This window comes from Dermochelys coriacea, chromosome 9 (assembly GCF_009764565.3).
Source record: "Dermochelys coriacea isolate rDerCor1 chromosome 9, rDerCor1.pri.v4, whole genome shotgun sequence".
Classification (NCBI taxonomy): domain Eukaryota; kingdom Metazoa; phylum Chordata; order Testudines; family Dermochelyidae; genus Dermochelys; species Dermochelys coriacea.
Genome location: NC_050076.1, coordinates 596,366 through 615,645, shown reverse-complemented (window position 1 = coordinate 615,645; position 19,280 = coordinate 596,366). Strand labels below are relative to the sequence as shown.

The window sequence follows — 19,280 nt, the reverse complement described above, 5'->3', positions numbered from 1 at the left end:
AACCCAGAATGCTGCATACTGTTTTTGTTACAAACTCTGCCAGTCTAATGTTCCAGCTACATTGGGTTCTACAGCAACAAAGGACTGGAAAAATCTGGCTAGAAATCTGGCATGCCATGAGAAGGCAGCAAAAACTTAGCACTGCGTGGCACTTCAGATCAGCTGTATGTGCCAAACAGTGGAAACTTCCTTAAAATTGTGGAGCTGATGGCTGTTTGCTGCTGTACTCCAGGAGCATCTAAGAAGAGTCAGCACCCAAGAAATGTACACACACCACTACCTTGGAAAAACCATTCAAAATGAGATCATACAGTTACTGGCAACAAAAGTCAAACACAAGATTGTGGCAAATCTGAAGTCCGCAAGATATTACTCTGTTGTTCTGGACTGCACACTTGACATCAGCCATACGGAACAAATGGCTTTAATGGTGCATTTTGTAATAACAGCAGAACCTAGTGAAAATGTCCCAGCAATGGTGACTGTCAGAGAGCATTTTCTAGACTGCGCATGCTTCTAACATTTCCTTTAACAGTTGCCAATGGAGAACGCAGCTTCTCCAAGCTGAAGTTAATAAAAACAAATCTATGCTCCACAAAGCCACAGGAGAGGCTGGTCGGCCTTGCAACCATCTCAGTAGAGCATGAGCTGGCCCAGACTGCGGACCTTCAGCAGGAAGCAGTTCAGATCTTTGCAACCAAGAAGGCACGGAAAGCACAGCTTTGTTTATTCAAACAGATAAAAATGCCAGTGTTTACTATGCAGACAAGAAAAGTTACATTTGCTGTCCAGGCATTTGAAAGTTAAGTGTTACTTAAAATTTTTGCAAAAAGAAAAGGAGTACTTGTGGCACCTTAGAGACTAACAAATTTATTTGAGCCTAAGCTTTCATGAGCTACAGCTCACCTCATCAGATGCATGCAGTGGAAAATACAGTGGGGAGATCTATATACACAGAGAACATGAAACAATGGGTGTTACCATACACACTGTAAAGAGAGTGATCAGGTAAGGTGAGCTATTACCAGCAGGAGAGCGGGGGGGGGGGAGGAGGAGAGAACCTTTTGTAGTGATAATCAAGGTGGGCCATTTCCAGCAGTTGACAAGAATGTCTGAGGAACGGGGGGAAGAGGGGTAGGGATGTAGGGGAATAAACATGGGGAAATAATTTTACTTTGTGTAATGACCCATCCACTCCTAGTCTCTATTCAAGCCTAAGTTAATTGTATCCAGTTTGCAAATTAATTCCAATTCAGCAGTCTCTCGCTGGAGTCTGTTTTTGAAGTTTTTTTGTTGAAGTATTGCCACTTTTAGGTCTGTAATCGAGTGACCAAAGAGATTAAAATGTTCTCCAACTGGTTTTTGAACGTTATAATTCTTGACGTCTGATTTGTGTCCATTTATTCTTTTACGTAGAGACTGTCCAGTTTGACCAATGTACATGGCAGAGGGGCATTGCTGGCACATGATGGCATCTATCACATTGGTAGATGCGCAGGTGAACGAGCCTCTGATAGTGTGGCTGATGTGATTAGGCCCTATGATGGTGTCCCCTGAATAGATATGTGGATAGAATTGGCAACGGGCTTTGTTGCAAGGATAGGTTCCTGGGTTAGTGGTTCTGTTGTGTGGTATGTGGTTGCTGGTGAGTATTCTAGTAAAGACTGTCTTTTCCCTTTGCAAGTTGCATGAGTTTCAGTTTCCCTGCTCCCCTCTTCTAAAATTCTACATGGACTATTCCATTCATTACTGCCTATTTTGCAGGCTGCAGATACTGAAATGGTTTGATGGGAAAAATCTTTACTTGCAGTTATAATTTTTGGGGGGGGGGGAAGAGATTTTTAAAAAAAGAACGTGACCAGCTAGAGAAAACCAGTTTGAGATCTTGTATACTAGAAAACCATTTTGTATTGCATTTCATCAAATGACTCCCTGTGAACCTCATGGGTTAAGCAATCCTGGGAGAGAAGTGATTGATAAAACAGCATATCAGGAAATAGTTAACTGGTATGGAATAAACTCTAACATCTTCTGTGGCTTTAGTTCAGGGATAAATTCAAGCTCTTCCGATACAGATAATCAAAGTAAATGAGTTTGACTGCTTTAAGACACTTAAAATGTTTTTATTGTAGCTGGTGTTTCTACCTCTGAGTGGATCCAGGAGAGAACCTGCCACACAATTCTTCTGCTTTGACCTCGAATGAGCCACCTTATCTCAGTCCTGAGTTCTTTGTTAGTTCTTTGTTAGTCAGTCGTTAATTACAATAGATTTGTAATAAACTACCTTCATGTCTAGAAAAATAGCTGTTATGCTGAAATGATGGACTGCTTATGTATTGTAACAACCAAGGTAAGATGCTAAAGTCTTTGAACTAGTTGTTAACAAGATTTTTTTGGGTCCTTCTGATTCTATTGTAAATATTTTTTTTGTCTAATCATAATGGAAATATCTTGCACAACTTTCTGTTGTCTGATTTTTAATTTGAATTCTTTTGCTGGATTAAATCCTATAGTTGAGGTGAGCTAATTATGGCCATACTTTGCTGCACTGATTTTTTTTAACTGATGCATTTCTTATAATTTCTTGTCATTCAGCAGCAAGATTTTCTATCTTTATTTTATCTAAATAATATCTAAATATCTGTTTATTCTATCTAAATAATTTAAAATTCTGAATGCATTAAAGTAACAGCAGCTTCTTCTGTTATGAGTAAATCAAAATGTTATATTTATATAACCTTTCCCATAACACATTTAATCTTTTTTTCCTATTTAAATGGTTGTTTGAGTCCGAGAAGTATTATTAGGGATTATAGATTTTAAAAAATGTCCTGTAATTTTGACATCCTTGCTTTTGTGAGATAGTTTGTTGTTATCCATGAGGTACTAGAGTAATGCTTTATGCTTGGCAATCATTTCTAGTACAGCCAGTTGCAATTGCTAAACCTAAACATTCTGATCGTATAAACTGAATGCAATGTCACTATGTGCATGTAAGTGGAGAAAGTGGAACTAGTTTTTGGAAACATTTTTATGGGAATGGCAAGCTATTGCTCTGCTCCTTTGCCTGTAAATAAATATATATTTTAATAATTACTTCATGTTGTTTGAAGTGGGTTTTTTATTTTTAAAAACTGCTATCTACAACAACATCTAAATAATGAATGTATAAGTAGTAGTATAAGTGGTACAGAAAGTCTCTCTCTGAGAAACTGGAATAATATTTTACATCTCTTTAAGGAAAATATTCTGGTTTACTGGTGACTGCCTTTTTTAAAGACAATGAATAGGGATGCCTATGAGTCTTTTTGATAAGCAGTAAGAAGTGCAACTTCTAACGATTTAGGTTAATTCTCTTTATACAGTTGTGTTCAAAGGATTCATCCTTGACAAGTAGAGTGGGTGAAGTCGCATCATCTTTCACCAGATGCCTTTCCTTTTGATGTCTGAGCTCAGTATTGTCAAAAATAAAACACACAGTGGTATAAAAGTCCCAAGTTAGATTAATTAAATTCACAGTTGGTGCATTTCTGCCATTGTTCTTTCATTTAGACTGTCACCTTTTATTAAAGTAGAATGATAGGAAACATAAGCTTTTCATTCCTTTACTTGGCTGGCAATTAGTTTCCATAAGTTTTATTTTATTTTATTTTATTTTATTTTATTTTATTTAATAAAGAATTTGGTAAGAATATTTTTGCATAGTAACTAACAATATATTTGGACACATGCTAGCTTTTTTTTAACACAGAGATAATTTGTTTTTAACTTTAGTTCTCGCGGGCAAGGATTTACTTTCCTTTCTCTAGTCACTCAGAAGAGTGAGACAGCAATGTTTTAAATAAGAAGTTGAGGACTGATTTACCCACTTAGTCATCCTGGGCCAGATTTTCACCTTGAATACATTGTTATAAATCCCAAGTAACTCCACTGACTTCTGTAGAATTACTTGTGTTTGTATACCACTGTAGTGAAGAGCCAGCCAGGGCCCTCTCTTGAAACAGTTTTTCTGCTTGCCTGTTCAGTACTTGGCTGGGGTTATGAGAGTCTCCGATGGCTGCAGTTGGTTTCTAAGAGTTTAGGAGTTTATTCTTCCTGGCACATTTGGAGAAACTAATTTTTTTATCAAATTTTCACTCTTGTCTGGTGAATGTGAAGTTCTAGATGTTGTGTGGTTATGATATTTATATTACTATTGTACTTAGAAGCCTCATTTATGGACCAGAACCCCATTGTACTAGGCACTGTACAAAAACATTACAAGGAGATGGTCCTCCCTGCCCCAAAGAGCTACAATCTAAGTAATCATAGAATCATAGGGTGGGAAGAGACCTCAGGAGGTCATCTAGTCCAATCCCATGCTCAAAGCAGGACCAACACCAACTAAATCATCCCAGCCAGGGCTTTGTCAAGCTGGGCCTTAAAAACCTCTAAGGATGGAGATTCCACCACCTCCCTAGGTAACCCATTCCAATGCTTCACCACCCTCCTAGTGAAATAGTGTTTCCTAATATCCAGCCTAGACCTCCCCCACTGCAACTTGAGACCGTTGCTCCTTGTTCCGTCATCTGCCACCACTGAGAACAGCCTAGCTCCGAAGGCTGCTATCAGATCCCCCCCTTCTCTTCTGCAGACTAAATAACCCCAGTTCCCTCAGTGTTTCCTCGTAAGTCATGTGCCCCAGCCCCTTAATCATTTTTGTTGCCCTCTGCTGGACTCTCTCCAATTTGTCCACATCCTTTCTGTAATGGGGGGACTGGATGCAATACTCCAGGTGTGGCCTCACCAGTGCTGAAAAGAGGGGAAGAATCACTTCTCTCGATCTGCTGGCAATGCTCCTACAAATACGCCCCATCATCTCAGGCATTGGCACCCTGACAGCAGGATTGTCTGGCTATGTAGACTCCCTCCTCAGGCCCTTCGTTACCAGCACTCCCAGCTATCTTCGAGACACCACCGATTTCCTGAGGAAACTACAGTCCATTGGTGATCTTCCTAAAAACACCATCCTAGCCACTATGGATGTAGAAGCCCTCTACGCCAACATTCCACACAAAGATGGACTACAAGCCGTCAGGAACAGTATCCCCGATACTGTCACGGCTAACCTGGTGGCAGAACTTTGTGACTTTGTCCTGACCCATAACTATTTCACATTTGGTGACAACGTATACCTTCAAATCAGCGGCACTGCGATGGGTACCCGCATGGCCCCACAGTATGCCAACATTTTTATGGCTGACTTAGAACAACGCTTCCTCAGCTCTCGTTCCCTAATGCCCCTACTCTACTTGCGCTACATTGATGACATCTTCATCATCTGGACCCATGGAAAAGAAGCTCTTGAGGAATTCCACCATGATTTCAACAATTTCCATCCCACCATCAACCTCAGCCTGGACCAGTCCACACAAGAGAGCCACTTCCTGGACACTACGGTGCTAATAAGCGATGGTCACATAAACACCACCCTATATCGGAAACCTACTGACCGCTATTCCTACCTACATGCCTCTAGCTTTCATCCAGATCATACCACTCGATCCATTGTCTACAGCCAAGCGCTACGATATAACCGCATTTGCTCCAACCCCTCAGACAGAGACAAACACCTACAAGATCTCTATCATGCATTCCTACAACTACAGTACCCACCTGCTGAAGTGAAGAAACAGATTGACAGAGCCAGAAGAGTACCCAGAAGTCACCTACTACAGGACAGGCCCAACAAAGAAAACAACAGAACGCCACTAGCCATCACCTTCAGCCCCCAACTAAAACCCCTCCAACGCATCATCAAGGATCTACAACCTATCCTGAAGGACGAGCCATCGCTCTCTCAGATCTTGGGAGACAGACCAGTCCTTGCTTACAGACAGCCCCCCAATCTGAAGCAAATACTCACCAGCAACCACACACCACACAACAGAACCACTAACCCAGGAACCTATCCTTGCAACAAAGCCCGTTGCCAACTCTGTCCACATATCTATTCAGGGGATACCATCATAGGGCCTAATCACATCAGCCACACTATCAGAGGCTCGTTCACCTGCGCATCTACCAATGTGATATATGCCATCATGTGCCAGCGATGCCCCTCTGCCATGTACATTGGCCAAACTGGACAGTCTCTACGTAAAAGAATGAATGGACACAAATCAGACGTCAAGAATTATAACATTCAAAAACCAGTTGGAGAACACTTCAATCTCTCTGGTCACTCGATCACAGACCTAAGAGTGGCTATACTTCAACAAAAAAGCTTCAAAAACAGACTCCAACGAGAGACTGCTGAATTGGAATTAATTTGCAAACTGGATACAATTAATTTAGGCTTGAATAGAGACTGGGAATGGATGAGTCATTACACAAAGTAAAACTATTTCCCCATGGTATTTCTCCCTCCCACCCCACCCCCCACCGTTCCTCTGATATTCTTGTTAACTGCTGGAATTAGCCTACCTTGCTTGTCACCATGAAAGGTTTTCCTCCTTTCCCCCCCTGCTGCTGGTGATGGCTTATCTTAAGTGATCACTCTCCTTACAGTGTGTATGATAAACCCATTGTTTCATGTTCTCTGTGTGTGTGTATATAAATCTCTCCTCTGTTTTTTCCACCAAATGCATCCGATGAAGTGAGCTGTAGCTCACGAAAGCTTATGCTCTAATAAATTTGTTAGTCTCTAAGGTGCCACAAGTACTCCTTTTCTTTTTATAAAGATGTGTAACAAAACCGGCCCCAGGACCGACCCCTGGTGCACTCCACTTTATACCAGCTGCCAACTAGACATCGAGCCATTGATCACTACCCGTTGAGCCTGTGACAGGAATGTCCTGGCCTTTTGCTGGTATTCTGTATTGTACACTTGCCAAACCTGCTTACCAGTACAAGAGATAGGTATTTGCATCTGTTACACTTTTCATTGAGCAGGGTTCATTCAAATAAATAATTCCCCAGTGTTCCCTCTTTCCTCTCAAGGAAGATTACTTAACTTAAGGATAACTGTACAAGGGACCAGTTGCTTCCATACAAATATGTGCATGTATAAGGTTTAGGGGTGTGTATGTCCAGATAGAAAAGGAGTACTTGTGGCACCTTAGAGACTAACAAATTTATTAGAGAATAAGCTTTCGTGAGCTACAGCTCACTTCATCGGATGCATTTGGTGGAAAAAACAGAGGAGAGATTTATATACACACACACACAGAGAACATGAAACAATGGGTTTATCATACACACTGTAAGGGGAGTGATCACTTAAGATAAGCCATCACCAGCAGCAGGGGGGGAAAGGAGGAAAACCTTTCATGGTGACAAGCAAGGTAGGCTAATTCCAGCAGTTAACAAGAATATCAGAGGAACAGTGGGGGGTGGAACGGGGGGGGGGGGGGGAGAAATATCATGGGGAAATAGTTTTACTTTGTGTAATGACTCATCCATTCCCAGTCTCTATTCAAGCCTAAGTTAATTGTATCCAGTTTGCAAATTATTTCCAATTCAGCAGTCACTCGTTGGAGTCTGATGGCTTATCTTAAGTGATCACTCTCCTTACAGTGTATATGATAAACCCATTGTTTCATGTTCTCTCTGTGTGTGTGTGTGTGTGTGTGTGTGTGTGTGTGTGTGTATATATATAAATCTCTCCTCTGTTTTTTCCACCAAATGCATCCGATGAAGTGAGCTGTAGCTCACGAAAGCTTATGCTCTAATAAATTTGTTAGTCTCTAAGGTGTCTTTTCTTTTTGCGAATACAGACTAACACGGCTGCTACTCTGAAATATGTCCAGATAGTATGTGTTCTTTAATGTTATATACATATCTGGTTCTCTTACCTAGAAGTAAAAAAAAATAATATAGTGAATATAATCAAAGTGGTTGGAGCAGCTTTGAAAGTGGTTTTTGGAAAGAAGAATAAATACTTTTCTGGTCTCTCTATGGAAACCTTGTTTGAAATAATTACACTTTTTTGATGTTTAGTAGAAACAGAAGAAAAATTCCATTACTGAGCTCACACTTTTCTGAAGAACTGAAGATTATTTTTCCTCTGCTGTGGAAATATGAATGATGATCTTTGATCATTCAGATTAACTTTCCTGTTAGTTCAGAATGAAGAGCTATCTTTTTGGCTGGTAAATTATTCTTTATAATATTACTTTTTTTGTATGTTTAAGGCTTACCAACTTGCTCTGCTTTAGCTTTGGTAACTGGTAATAAAAGATTAATCAGAGTAAATTTGTTTCTCCTTATGTGGGCACTCTGCATATTAGTGTAGGTAGGCATATTTGCATCATTGCAGCCATGGATACTCTTTAAGAGCAGGCATGTGGGTTGAGCTAAAGCAATGATATTTAAACAGCTTTCAGTTTTGTATGATTGCACCGTATGCTTTAAAATATAGAATCTTTAACCAATTTTTTTTTCAAATTCTGTTGCATAAAAAACTTGCTTTTGAGCAGTCAACTTTATCTTACTTATCCAGTAACATTAATGGCATTTGGATTGGTGATCTTGATAGCAAGCTGAGCTGCTCGCTCTACAATTACCTTGCGGTTCTTGGAGGAAACATTGTGAGCAATCTCTGCACAATAAGACTTGTTACTCATCATCAGCACCTCAAGTTCTTTGACAGTGTGGACCAAAAACTTTTTGAATCTGGTGGGTAGCATGTGTTTCGTCTTTCTATTGCTACCATAGCCAATGTTGGGCATCAAGATATGGCCCTTGAACCTCCTGCGAGCTCTGTTATCGATACCTCTTGGCTTACGCCAGTTGCGCTTGATCTTGACATAGTGATCTGATTGATGGCGGATGAACTTCTTGGTTCTCTTCTTGACGATCTTGGGTTTCACCAGGGGTCTGAGGGCAGGCATGGTGTCAATTGCTAATTGTGGCCACCCTGAGAGGCAGCGCCGCTGAGAGAGTAACATTGTTTGTTTCCAGTGAAACAGCTGTGAGTTTGAAGTGTTGTTGTATTAGTAATGTAACACTGCTATTCAGGATAATAGCTATTTTGCATAAATTCTAAAAAAAACCCCAAACCCCTCAAATACATATATTCTGGCATTTAATACAGATTTTTAGAATCAAAGTAGTGGTAGGTTATCTTCATATGATTCTTAACTATAAACTGAACAGGTGTACAGTGCTATTTGCCATATCGCTTAAAGATAACGTATACATTTGTTTGTAATTTGTTGCAGCAACATCAGTGTTTTTTTGTCTCCAGGCACATGCTTCAGAAATGGAACTATTTTATTGTCAAAGCACCAATCTCTTTTAAAGACATTTTCTTGCACTTCCTGAATGATTGCAGGCTTGTGAGTCCTTCTGCTGATATCTCTCCCAAAACTGTTAGTATTAAGGTTATGAAAAACCACAGGTTTTCTAGGATCAGCTATTATTGGATGTTGGAGAAGAGGTGTGACGAAGTTTGAGTTGTTAGGGCTAGACTAGAAGCATCTGGAAGGTGGTTAATAGGTATCTGATAACTAGAGCCCTACCAAATTCACAGCCATGAAAAATGTGTCATGGACTGTGAAATGTGGTCTCCTTCCTTGAAATATGGTCTTTTGTGTGCTTTTACCATATATTATACAGATGTCACAGGGAAGACCAGTGTTTCTCAAATTGGGGGTCCTGACCCAAAAAGAAGTTGCAGAGGGGGTCACAATGCTATTTTAGGGAGGTTGCAGTATTGCCATCCTTACTTGTGCACTGCCTTAGGAACTGGACAGCCGAGAGCGGCAGCTGTTGGCCAGGCAAACAGCTGTGAAGGCAGCGCCCTGCCAGCAGCAGCACAGAAGTGAAGGGTGGCAATACCATATCATACCACCCTTTACTTCTGCGCTGCTACTTCAGAGTTGGGCAGCCGGAGAGTGGCGGCTGCTGACTGAGGGCCAAGCTCTGCGGCAGCAGTGCAGAAGTAAGGGTGGCATTACCGTGCCAGGCCATCCTTACTTCTGCGCTGGTGCTGGTGGTGGCTCTATCTTCAGAGCTGGGCTCCTGGCCAGCAGCCGTCGCTCCTCAGCTGCCCAGGTCTGAAGGCAACGGCACTGCCATCAGCAGAGCAGAAGTAAGGGTAGCAGTACTGCAACACTCCCTACAAAACCTTGACCCCCTACAACTCCTTTTTGGGTCAGGACCCCTACAATTATGACACTGTGAAATTCAGATTTAAATAGCTGAAATTATGAAATCTATGATTTTTAAAATCCTCTGACCATGTATTTGGTAGGGCCCTACTGATAGCATAATTTTATAAAAAGCTGGCAAACTCATTTTATTTGAAAGAATTTTCACATGAGTTCACTGGATGGCGCTCTCTTGCTAATTCTAGTAAATGTGAAAGCTGCTGATCAATACCACAAGTTGGTGATTAGTTATCAAATATCAAGGTGTAAATATATCTGACTCAACATGTGTAAAGTTGGAGAAAGTGTTAGGAAACACTGTAGTGACAAACAGATGCTGCTTTTAAAATAGCAACATTCAATAGTTAAATAACAAAATAGGATTCATGTTCACCTTAAATGTAGGAAATCAGTGTTTGAGTTTTCAAGATCAGGTGTGGCACTGAATGCAACTGTCTACAGAAGCAAAGGAGTAGAATGTCTTATTTGTATGATAAAAAATTCAAAGACATTTTTCAAAACATTGTCATTCAAATATAGCTGAAATGAGTGATTGCACATATCCATTCCATCTCAGGTGTATGTGCACCCAGTGCACAAAAGCTGGAGATTTTTTCCCCTCATAATGGTGGTACCCATTGAAGTTGTGTTTGCGCTTTCCTTACTCTCATGCTGCCAGCTCATGATACAAAGGGTGGGAGCTGTATGACCCCACTTCAGTTCCTTCTCACCGGCCACAGGCAGTAGTAGGACCAGGTGTTCTCTAGGAATTATTCTGAGGAAGTTCTATAGTCTATGTTGTAAAGGAGGCCAGACTAGATGAGCACAATGATCCGTTCTGGCCACGGAATCTACGAATCTGAACTGAACTCCCCCCACCCCCCAAGTTCAAAATATTTTTCTAAATTATTTTGTAAATAGTTTAGTATAGTTATAGCGTTAGTGGTATTCATTACGGTTTTCTTTCTTATATTTTGGACATGTGCTTAGCATCTTTGATGCTCTGTACTGGGATATGCCTACATCCCTTCAATTTAAGCTCTGTTCTGACTGTAATAAGACTGTGTGATTCAGTGACCCTCATTCATGGTGCCTAAAGTGCTTGAGAGGGGCTTACGTTAAGAGTAGGTGCCCAATCTGCAGGAGTTTTAAAAGCAGAACTAAGAAAATCCAGGGAGGGTAAGACTCCAACACCACCTTATAGAAGTGGCACTGTCCCTCCCTTCGGAACCCAGGTGCACAGTATGCGGTGGTTCAAATTCAACTGCTGTCTCTCCTTCTCAGGGGAAAATGGAGAGAAGGTGTCATTCTCTATCTCCATGACCATGCAAATGACAAAGGTCGGATACCTCTCATTTTTCTAGGCCTAAAAAGCCCTCTTCATCCATGAGGTTTTGGTCTCTGATGGAGTCACACAGGAGAAGTCAGATTCCAAGGCTAGAGTGCTTGCTCCTGCTAGGAGCTCCCTGATTCCACATAGTACTTCAGCTTCCATGTTAGAGGATTGAATCTGGCACTGACTTCAGTAATGTTGAGACTGACTCCACTGCTGGGACCTTCCACAGCATCAACATTCTTTCATGTGTCTCAATCCAACCTCTCCTCTTGGTACCCTCCAGGCCAGAGGGTATGAGGATCCCATGCACCACCTTTGCTTCTCAGTTCCAGACTCTCCTTTGTTGCAGGACATTGAGGTTTTAGCACTAAGCCTTCCTTTGTCACAAACTGTGGTACCTATGTGCAAGAGCAGATCCAGGGAAAGGGTTTAGGCCCTGATGCCATGTAATGTTCTGCAGTAGACATTTTGCAACCCGTAGGGTGTTCCTCTGGGTCAGGTTCTCCTAGACCTTGCAACACAAGTCCCCTTAGAGATGACAAGTTTTGCCTGGTATTGATTCAGTACTGATCCCAGTACTGACCAGGATGTGGAAGTTGCATCTTTGGTACATGAGTCATCTGATAGGTTCAGCAGTCATTGTAACAGGTGTAGACCCTGTGTTGTATCCAACAAACACTTCCTTATCTTCTCCTGAAGAGGTCGCCATGTTGGAATTGTCATCCCCTGTTCCTGACAATTACAAGACTTAGCAGGAGCTCCTGGAAAGTGTGGCATCTCTTAATATCTTGATCGAGCTTGTGCAGAGCAAATCACCTACGTTTTTGTGGATGTTTTACATATCTTGGGGCTTGCCTGTTGATGAGGTCATCACCAAGTGCATGTCCATGGTCACAGCTTTTCTCTGCAAGAGGCAGGTAGAGGTATATCCCTACCTCAACGACTGGCTGCTGCGGGGGTGCTCCAGAGAGCAGGTGGAGTCCCAGGTCCGGTTAGTCAGCGATATCTTCCAGAGACTAGGATTCCTCCTCAATCTGAACAAGTCAACATTGTCATCCACCCAACAAATAGAATTCATTGGGACGGTGCTGGACTCGGTTCAGGCAAGAGCAATACTACCAGAGTACAGATTTCAAACACTGACAGGCATCATTTAGACTCTGACGATACCCCACCACAATCACGAGGACAGGCCTCCGTCTCCTTGGAAACATGGTGTCATGCACCTATGTGTTCAGGCATGCCAGGCTGAGGCTCAGGCCATTCCAGGCGTGGCTCACCTCAGCCTATCACCCAGGTCGAGGCAGTTTGGACTTGGTAGTAACAGTGCCGGAGCAAGTCTTAAATACCCTATGCTGCTGGCTGAACTCTCGCATGGTCTGCGAAGGAATCCCTCTCAACTGTCCATGACATTAGTAACGGATGTGTCAGACTTGGGTTGGGGGGCCCACCTAGGAGATCTACAGACTTAGGGCAGTTGGGCTCAGTCCGAGATACCGCTCCACATCAGTATAAAGGAGCTCAGAGTGGTGAGACTAGCCTGCCAGACCCTCCAGACTAGAATACAGGGTCAGTGCCTGGCAGTGCTGACAGACAACACCACCGCCATGTTTTACATAAACGAGCAGGCCAGAGCCCGCTCCTCCCCTCTCTGTCAGGAGGCTCTCCAGCTCTGGGATTTTTGTATAGTCTAATCCATTCACCTGGAGGCGTCCCATCTCCCTGGAGGATGGAACAAGATTGTGGATCACCTCAGCAGGTCATTCCACAACCACGAGTGGTCAATCTGTCCAAATCTTCCAAAGGTGGGGGTTTCCTTGGGTAGACCTATTCTTCACCAGGAGCAACAGGAATTGTCCATTGTTTTGCTCTTCCCAAAAACACAGTCCGGACTCTATCTTGGACGTGTTCATGCTACCCTGGGGAGAAAGTCTAATGTATGCCTTACTGCCGATACCACTCGTCCACTAGGTACTGCTCAAGATCCGAAGAGACAAGGCGGAGGCAATTATGCTGGCCCTTTTGTTGCCATGCCAACATTGGTACAGCACGGTTCTAGAGCTGTCAGTGGACACCCCGCTCGCACTGCTGCTCCTCCCCGATCTGATCACACAGGACCACGGTCACATCCTTCACTTGGACCTCCAGTCCCTCCATCTCATGGCTTGGAAGCTTCATGGTTAAACCCAATGGAGCTCCAATGCACAGAATCGGTGAGGGAGGTGCTGCTTGGTAGCAGGAAACCTTCCACCAGGGCCACTTTGCTAGCTAAGTGGAAAAGGTTCTCATGCTGGTGTGAGCAGAGTTGCGTACCTCCACTTCAGGCATCTATACATTCATCTTGGAGTATCTACTGCATCTGAAGCAGCAAGTTTGGCTGGATCATCCATCAGAATACACCTTGCGGCTGTCTTCGCGTTCGCCTGAGAGAGTTGGGACGCTCAGTATTCGCCAACTCTATGGTAGACCATTTCCTGAAAGGCTATATTCACAGTCCTATCTGCCAGTACCTGCTTGGGAGCTCAATCTGGTCCTTGCTACGCTAATGGGGGCCTCATTCGAACCACTGGCTACATGCTCCCTTCTGTATTTGTCATGGAAGGTGGCATTCCTGGTTGCCATCACATCAGCCAGGAGGGTGTCAAAGTTAAAAGTGTTAGCCTCTGACCCCCCCCTACACAGCCTTACATAAGGACAAAGTGCAGCTCAGGCCTCACCTTTCCTTCCTGCTCAAGGTGGTATCCTGGCCAAGACATTTTTCTACCAGTCTTCTGTCCCAAGCCAGATGCTAATGCACTGGAGCAGAGGCTTCACTCACTAGATGTGTGGAGAGTGCTAGCATTCTACATTGAGTACACAAAGCCTTTCAAGAATTTGAGCCAACTGTTTGTAGCAGTGGCAGATGGAATGCAGGGGCTTCTGGTCTCCCCACAATGCATTTCTTCCTGGATCACGGACTGCATCCGTACTTGCTACAACCTCGCCAAGGTCCCTGCCCTGGCTATTATGGCCCACTCGACATGAGCTCAAGCCTCCGCCGCCGCTTTCCTGGTCCAGGTGCCCGTCCAGGAGATTTGCAGAGCGGCAACCAGGTCCTCGGTGCAAACATTTACCGCCCACTATGCCATCACCCAGCATGCTAGAGAGGATGCAGCTTTTGGCAGGGTGGTTCTCCAATCAGTGATTCCTTAACTTCGACCCCACTCCTTTGAGAGAGCTTGGGAGTCACCTGATTGGAATTGATGTGAACAAACACTCAAAGAAGAACAGATGGCTACTCACCTTCTGGCTGACCTGACGGGAGTTGCTGAGGGAAAAAGTTTCCAACAACTGGGCATGCAGTGCACACGCACCTGTTTGGAATGGACGTGAACAACACATCTCAAAGAACAACAGTTACAAGAAGGTGAGTAACCGTCCTTCCCAAGAAGGACTTCAAGTTCATTGAGGAGAACTGCTACTTAAGCAGTCTATATGCATAGGTGATACCGCATCCCTCCTACTCCTAGATAATTAACCTGTTTATGTATTCAAGGACTGCATTAGCTCTTAGGCATAAAATTGCTCTGGGATATCATGTTGGATGACTAGCTAACATTCCTTGGTCCTTTTCAGTATTACTAATTTTCAGAATACAGCCCCACCCTCCCCATCCTGTATGACCTGCATTCTTTGTTCCTAGATTATGATGTTGCATTTGTGTGTGTTAAAATGTGTGTTTGAATGCGTCCAGTTAACCCCAGTGATCCAAGTTCCTCTATAACTGGCATGTCCTTATCATTATTGACCACTCCACCAATCTTTGTTATGTGCAGATTTTTACCAGTAATGCTTTGTATTTTCTTTCAGATCATTGATACATATAATAGTGTTGGGACAAGAACAGATCCCTGCCTGACCAATTAGAAAACATTCCTATTTAGTGATTCCCTATCACTTACTTTTTTGAGATCTGTCAGCTAGCTTTTAATCCATTTCATATGCTACATTGATTGTGGTGTTTTCAGTTCAGTTTTCGTGATCGGTGCAGTTCATGGCTTTTCTCTTTTGTTTGCCAATTAGTGCTAAGCATGGTAGTGAGTTTATGTAGATGCTGCAGTTGAGCCCCACCAAACTCACCTTATAAGAACCTCTAAGAATAACTATGCAGCAGATGGGAAATAACTTTGAGTCCAGCACAGCTTTGTAGAGATTAAAACGCATGATCCTGAGATGGCCATTACCCTAGTAAGTCCTAATTTTGCACTTTCAGAAATGAGTTCTGGTTTCTTGAAAAGTTAAATAAATTAAGCTATGGCTTTTTGGAGCTTCCACTTGCAAAGTTTCCCATATGCAGCTGTCTTATAGTCTACAATCACGTGTCCCCTGCTTCCCCCAATCTTAACAAAACAGCTCCCACTCACCAAAATTCAAAAATTAGAACTACTGCAATAAAACATACTAACACAACATCCCAATTCACTTTTATGTAATATTTTGGAATAAAATAATTTCTACAGTTGTAGTTATTCCAGGGTCATTTATTTGGCGAGTTTACGCAACTTGGGGGAATTAAATCTTTTCGAATCGAATCCTGAACCATATGATCCAAGTCTTCTTAGGTGATTGCACTTGCATATTGTCATGGGATACCTGGATACAACCTGGAACTATGGGACCACTGTGCCCCCTTAACTCTCCAGCCTGGGCTGTCTGACAATGCTATGCCAGCGACAAACAGCAAGTTCTTTTTCGAGTGCTTGTTCATGTCAATTCCAATCAGGTGTGTGTGTGCGCACGGCAGTCGGAAAATTTTCCCCCTAGCAGCATCTGTCGGGTCGGTCTGGGCATCCCCTGGAGTCGAGCTTTCATGGTGCTCAATATAGAGCCCTGCTGAACCACCACCCACTCAGTTCCTTCTTACCGCCGGTGACGGATAGCAGGAATGGTCCATAGCTCTTACCTTGGCAAGCGCCATTAGCAGTGTTCGTTGTAGATGGTTGTTTACCTCTTAGCATAGTTAGGGTTAAGGTTCCTTTGGGGGTTGTCCCACCATCTGTTCTCCAGGGTCGTGGCATGCTGCGGTCCCCTGGGTTTAAAACTTGCGAGGCCTGTGGTAAACACATGCCCAAAAGTGACCTGCACACTTCGTGCTTGCAATATCTAGGAGAGAGTCACCAGAAAAACCAGTGCATGATCTGTTGCAAGTTTTGCCCTAGGACTTCGAAAGATAGGGACCAGCGACTCAAAGTTCTGCTGATGGAAGCTGCGCTCCGGCCCCAGTCAGACCCCGGATTGGGGCACCCCACACCTAGCATCTCCTCCTCTGGGCAGAGTGCCCCCGCACTCATCCCAGGATCTAGTGCCAAGAAAGGACTCCTTAAGAGACTCTCGGCACTGTCACAGCTCCTCCCGTGTGCGGTCAGCGGGTAGCCACCGGTCGCCATCACTGGTGCCTCCGAAGAAAAAGAAGCCAGAGAGGACTAAGTTGCCAGCCACTGTGGGACTCCAGTCGACCCACAGCACTTTGGCCACTTCACCCGCGAGAGTCGCGTCGACTCCTGCCTTGGTGCAGTTGAGTCCAGACCTACCCCTCTTGCTGGGCCCTCGGAGTCAGCAGCTACAGCTCCTGTCAACCCCCGAGGAGTTTGAGGCGGTGCAGGATTTGTTGCTCCTCAAGGCGCCGTTTTCCCCTCCCAAGAGGGATGAACCAATGGCCCGCCCCGCGGTCCAGTCAAAGGGGAAGCCTACCATGCTGTTGCAGTGCTCACCATCTCCACAGCACCCCCCAGCGCCAACAGCTTAGGAGCGGGAGTCTAGTCTGTCCCCTAGCTCCTGATGCTTGGTGCCTTGCAGCACAGCTTATCTGTGGTCTTCATTTTTGGAGACCTCAGGGTCAGAGTCTGACTCCTATCGCTAGGACAGGAGTAGGAGCAGGAGGTTGAGGTCACGATGGGATTGGCATGCCTACTTGGCACCTTGGCCACCGCAGTGGCAACCCCTGCCGCAGTTGCCCTTCCGGACGTCCCTGGGACTTCCGATGAAGCCAGGGGTCATGTTCAGCAGCAGCATTGGCAACTTTTGTACCGCCCTCTGCCCCTCAGGAAGCTCCAACTCCAGTGCTCTCCGAGGTACCACGGCTGGCCACCGCGGTACACTGCAGCCCACGTTGACGCCATTGGCACCGGCACAGACGTCGACTGCTCTGGCATCAGTGTATGCTGTCTTGACACCATGTGACATGGCACTGTTCTTCTCGGCACCAGCCTGGGAACCCCAGTTGTCACTGGACCCCTTGGGCGTGGAGGGAAGGGAGCAGCCTTCCCTTATGGGGGTCTCTTCCTCCCCAGATGAGGTGTTGGTGGGCACTTCTATTGCCCCAGCCCTGGAGGACAACAGAGTTCTGCAGCAGTTGCTGTGGCGCGTTGCCGAGGGCCTGGGCATTCAGGCAAAGAAGGTAGTGGAGGACGCAGATACCATGGTACCATCTACCCCTGTAGACCTGCACGTACCACTCTGCCTCTAATAAAGATCTTTGCCTATAAAACAAAGGCTTTGTGGCAGACCCCAGCCCCGTTGCCCCTGACTCGACTTTTTTGGGAGAAAGGTCTATTCCACTGGCAATTTGCAGCTCTGCATTTCTAATCAGCAGGCCATTTTCAGTAGATACTACTACAGTACATGCGGGGCAATGGCAAAGGTTGCAGAGCTGCTGCCTCAGGACTCCGGTGCTGAGTTCTTGGCCTTGGTTGAGGAGGGCAAGCTCATTTCCCAAGCTTCACTGCAGGCTGCTCTGGATGGGGCTGATGCAGCTACTTGGGTGATGGCTACTGGGGTTGCCATGAGAAGGGTTTCCTGGCTGCTGCTATACGAGGTCCAGCAGACCATTCAAGATCTCCCCTTTGAGGGTTTGACTCTATTTTCCAAAAAGACAGATAAAAGGTTACATAGCCTAAAAGACTTGAGAGCTACCCACAAATTGCTGGGCCTCCACAGTTCATTTTAGGCAACAATCTCCACCTTGGTTCTAACAACCACAGAATCAGCAGGACAGTTCATGGAGAAGAAACAGGAGCAGCAGGAAGAGGCGGCACCCGTCCACAGGCCAGGGCTTTGGCCCACCCAAACCTTCATCCAGCCAGAAGCAGGCCTTTTGAAGCTGTGAACGAGGATGGTGCACAAGTCCTTGGACTGGATTCTACTTGCCGTATCTTCTCGTTCTGACTATCCCCTTTCTACGCTGCGTGGGCCTGTATCACATCAGTGATAGATGTGATAGATGTGGTAGAAAGGGGGTACTCTCTCCAATTCTCTGTCCCCCCTTCCCCATCCCTCTTCAGGGACCCTTCTCACGAGCAGCAACTAATATAGGAGGTGTACTCGCTCCTGTCGCAGGGAGCAGTGGAAGAGGTCCCTCAGGAGCTGAAGGCCAAGGGCTTCTATTCCCGGTATTTCCTAATACCGAAAGCCAAAGGCAGGCTCAGGCCTATCCTAGACCTGCGAGAGCTCAAAAAGTTCATTAAGGAACTGAAGTTCTGCATGGTCTCTTTGGCCTCTATCCGTTCCTTGGATCTAGGGAACTGGTATGCTGCCCTTGACTTGAAGGATGCGTATTTTGATGTAGCGATTGCACCGCCCCACAGAAGGTACCTTTGGTTTGTTGTGAGCAACAACCACTACCAGTTCATGGTCCTCCCGTTCAGCCTGTCAGTGGTGTTTTGTGTATTTATCAAGTGCATGGCAGTCGGGGCCGCATTCCTATGCAGATGGCAGGTACAGGTGTTCCTATATCTTGATGTTTGGGTGATCAAGGGCCACTCCAGGTTCAAGTG

The 19,280-nt window shown here is 44.7% G+C and overlaps 2 protein-coding genes across 23 annotated transcripts in view; one reads left to right on the top strand and one right to left on the bottom strand.

Annotated features, from left to right (window-relative positions):
• DLG1 (discs large MAGUK scaffold protein 1) overlaps nucleotides 1–19,280 on the top strand; it is a 465,475-nt gene that overhangs the window by 46,252 nt on the left and 399,943 nt on the right. The gene's annotated exons all lie outside the window — the stretch shown is intronic.
• LOC119861009 (60S ribosomal protein L32-like) lies at nucleotides 8,475–8,923 on the bottom strand. The gene has a single exon (XM_038415337.2). The coding sequence runs from the start codon at nucleotides 8,871–8,873 to the stop codon at nucleotides 8,475–8,477; it is 399 nt and encodes a 132-aa protein (XP_038271265.1). The 5' UTR covers nucleotides 8,874–8,923.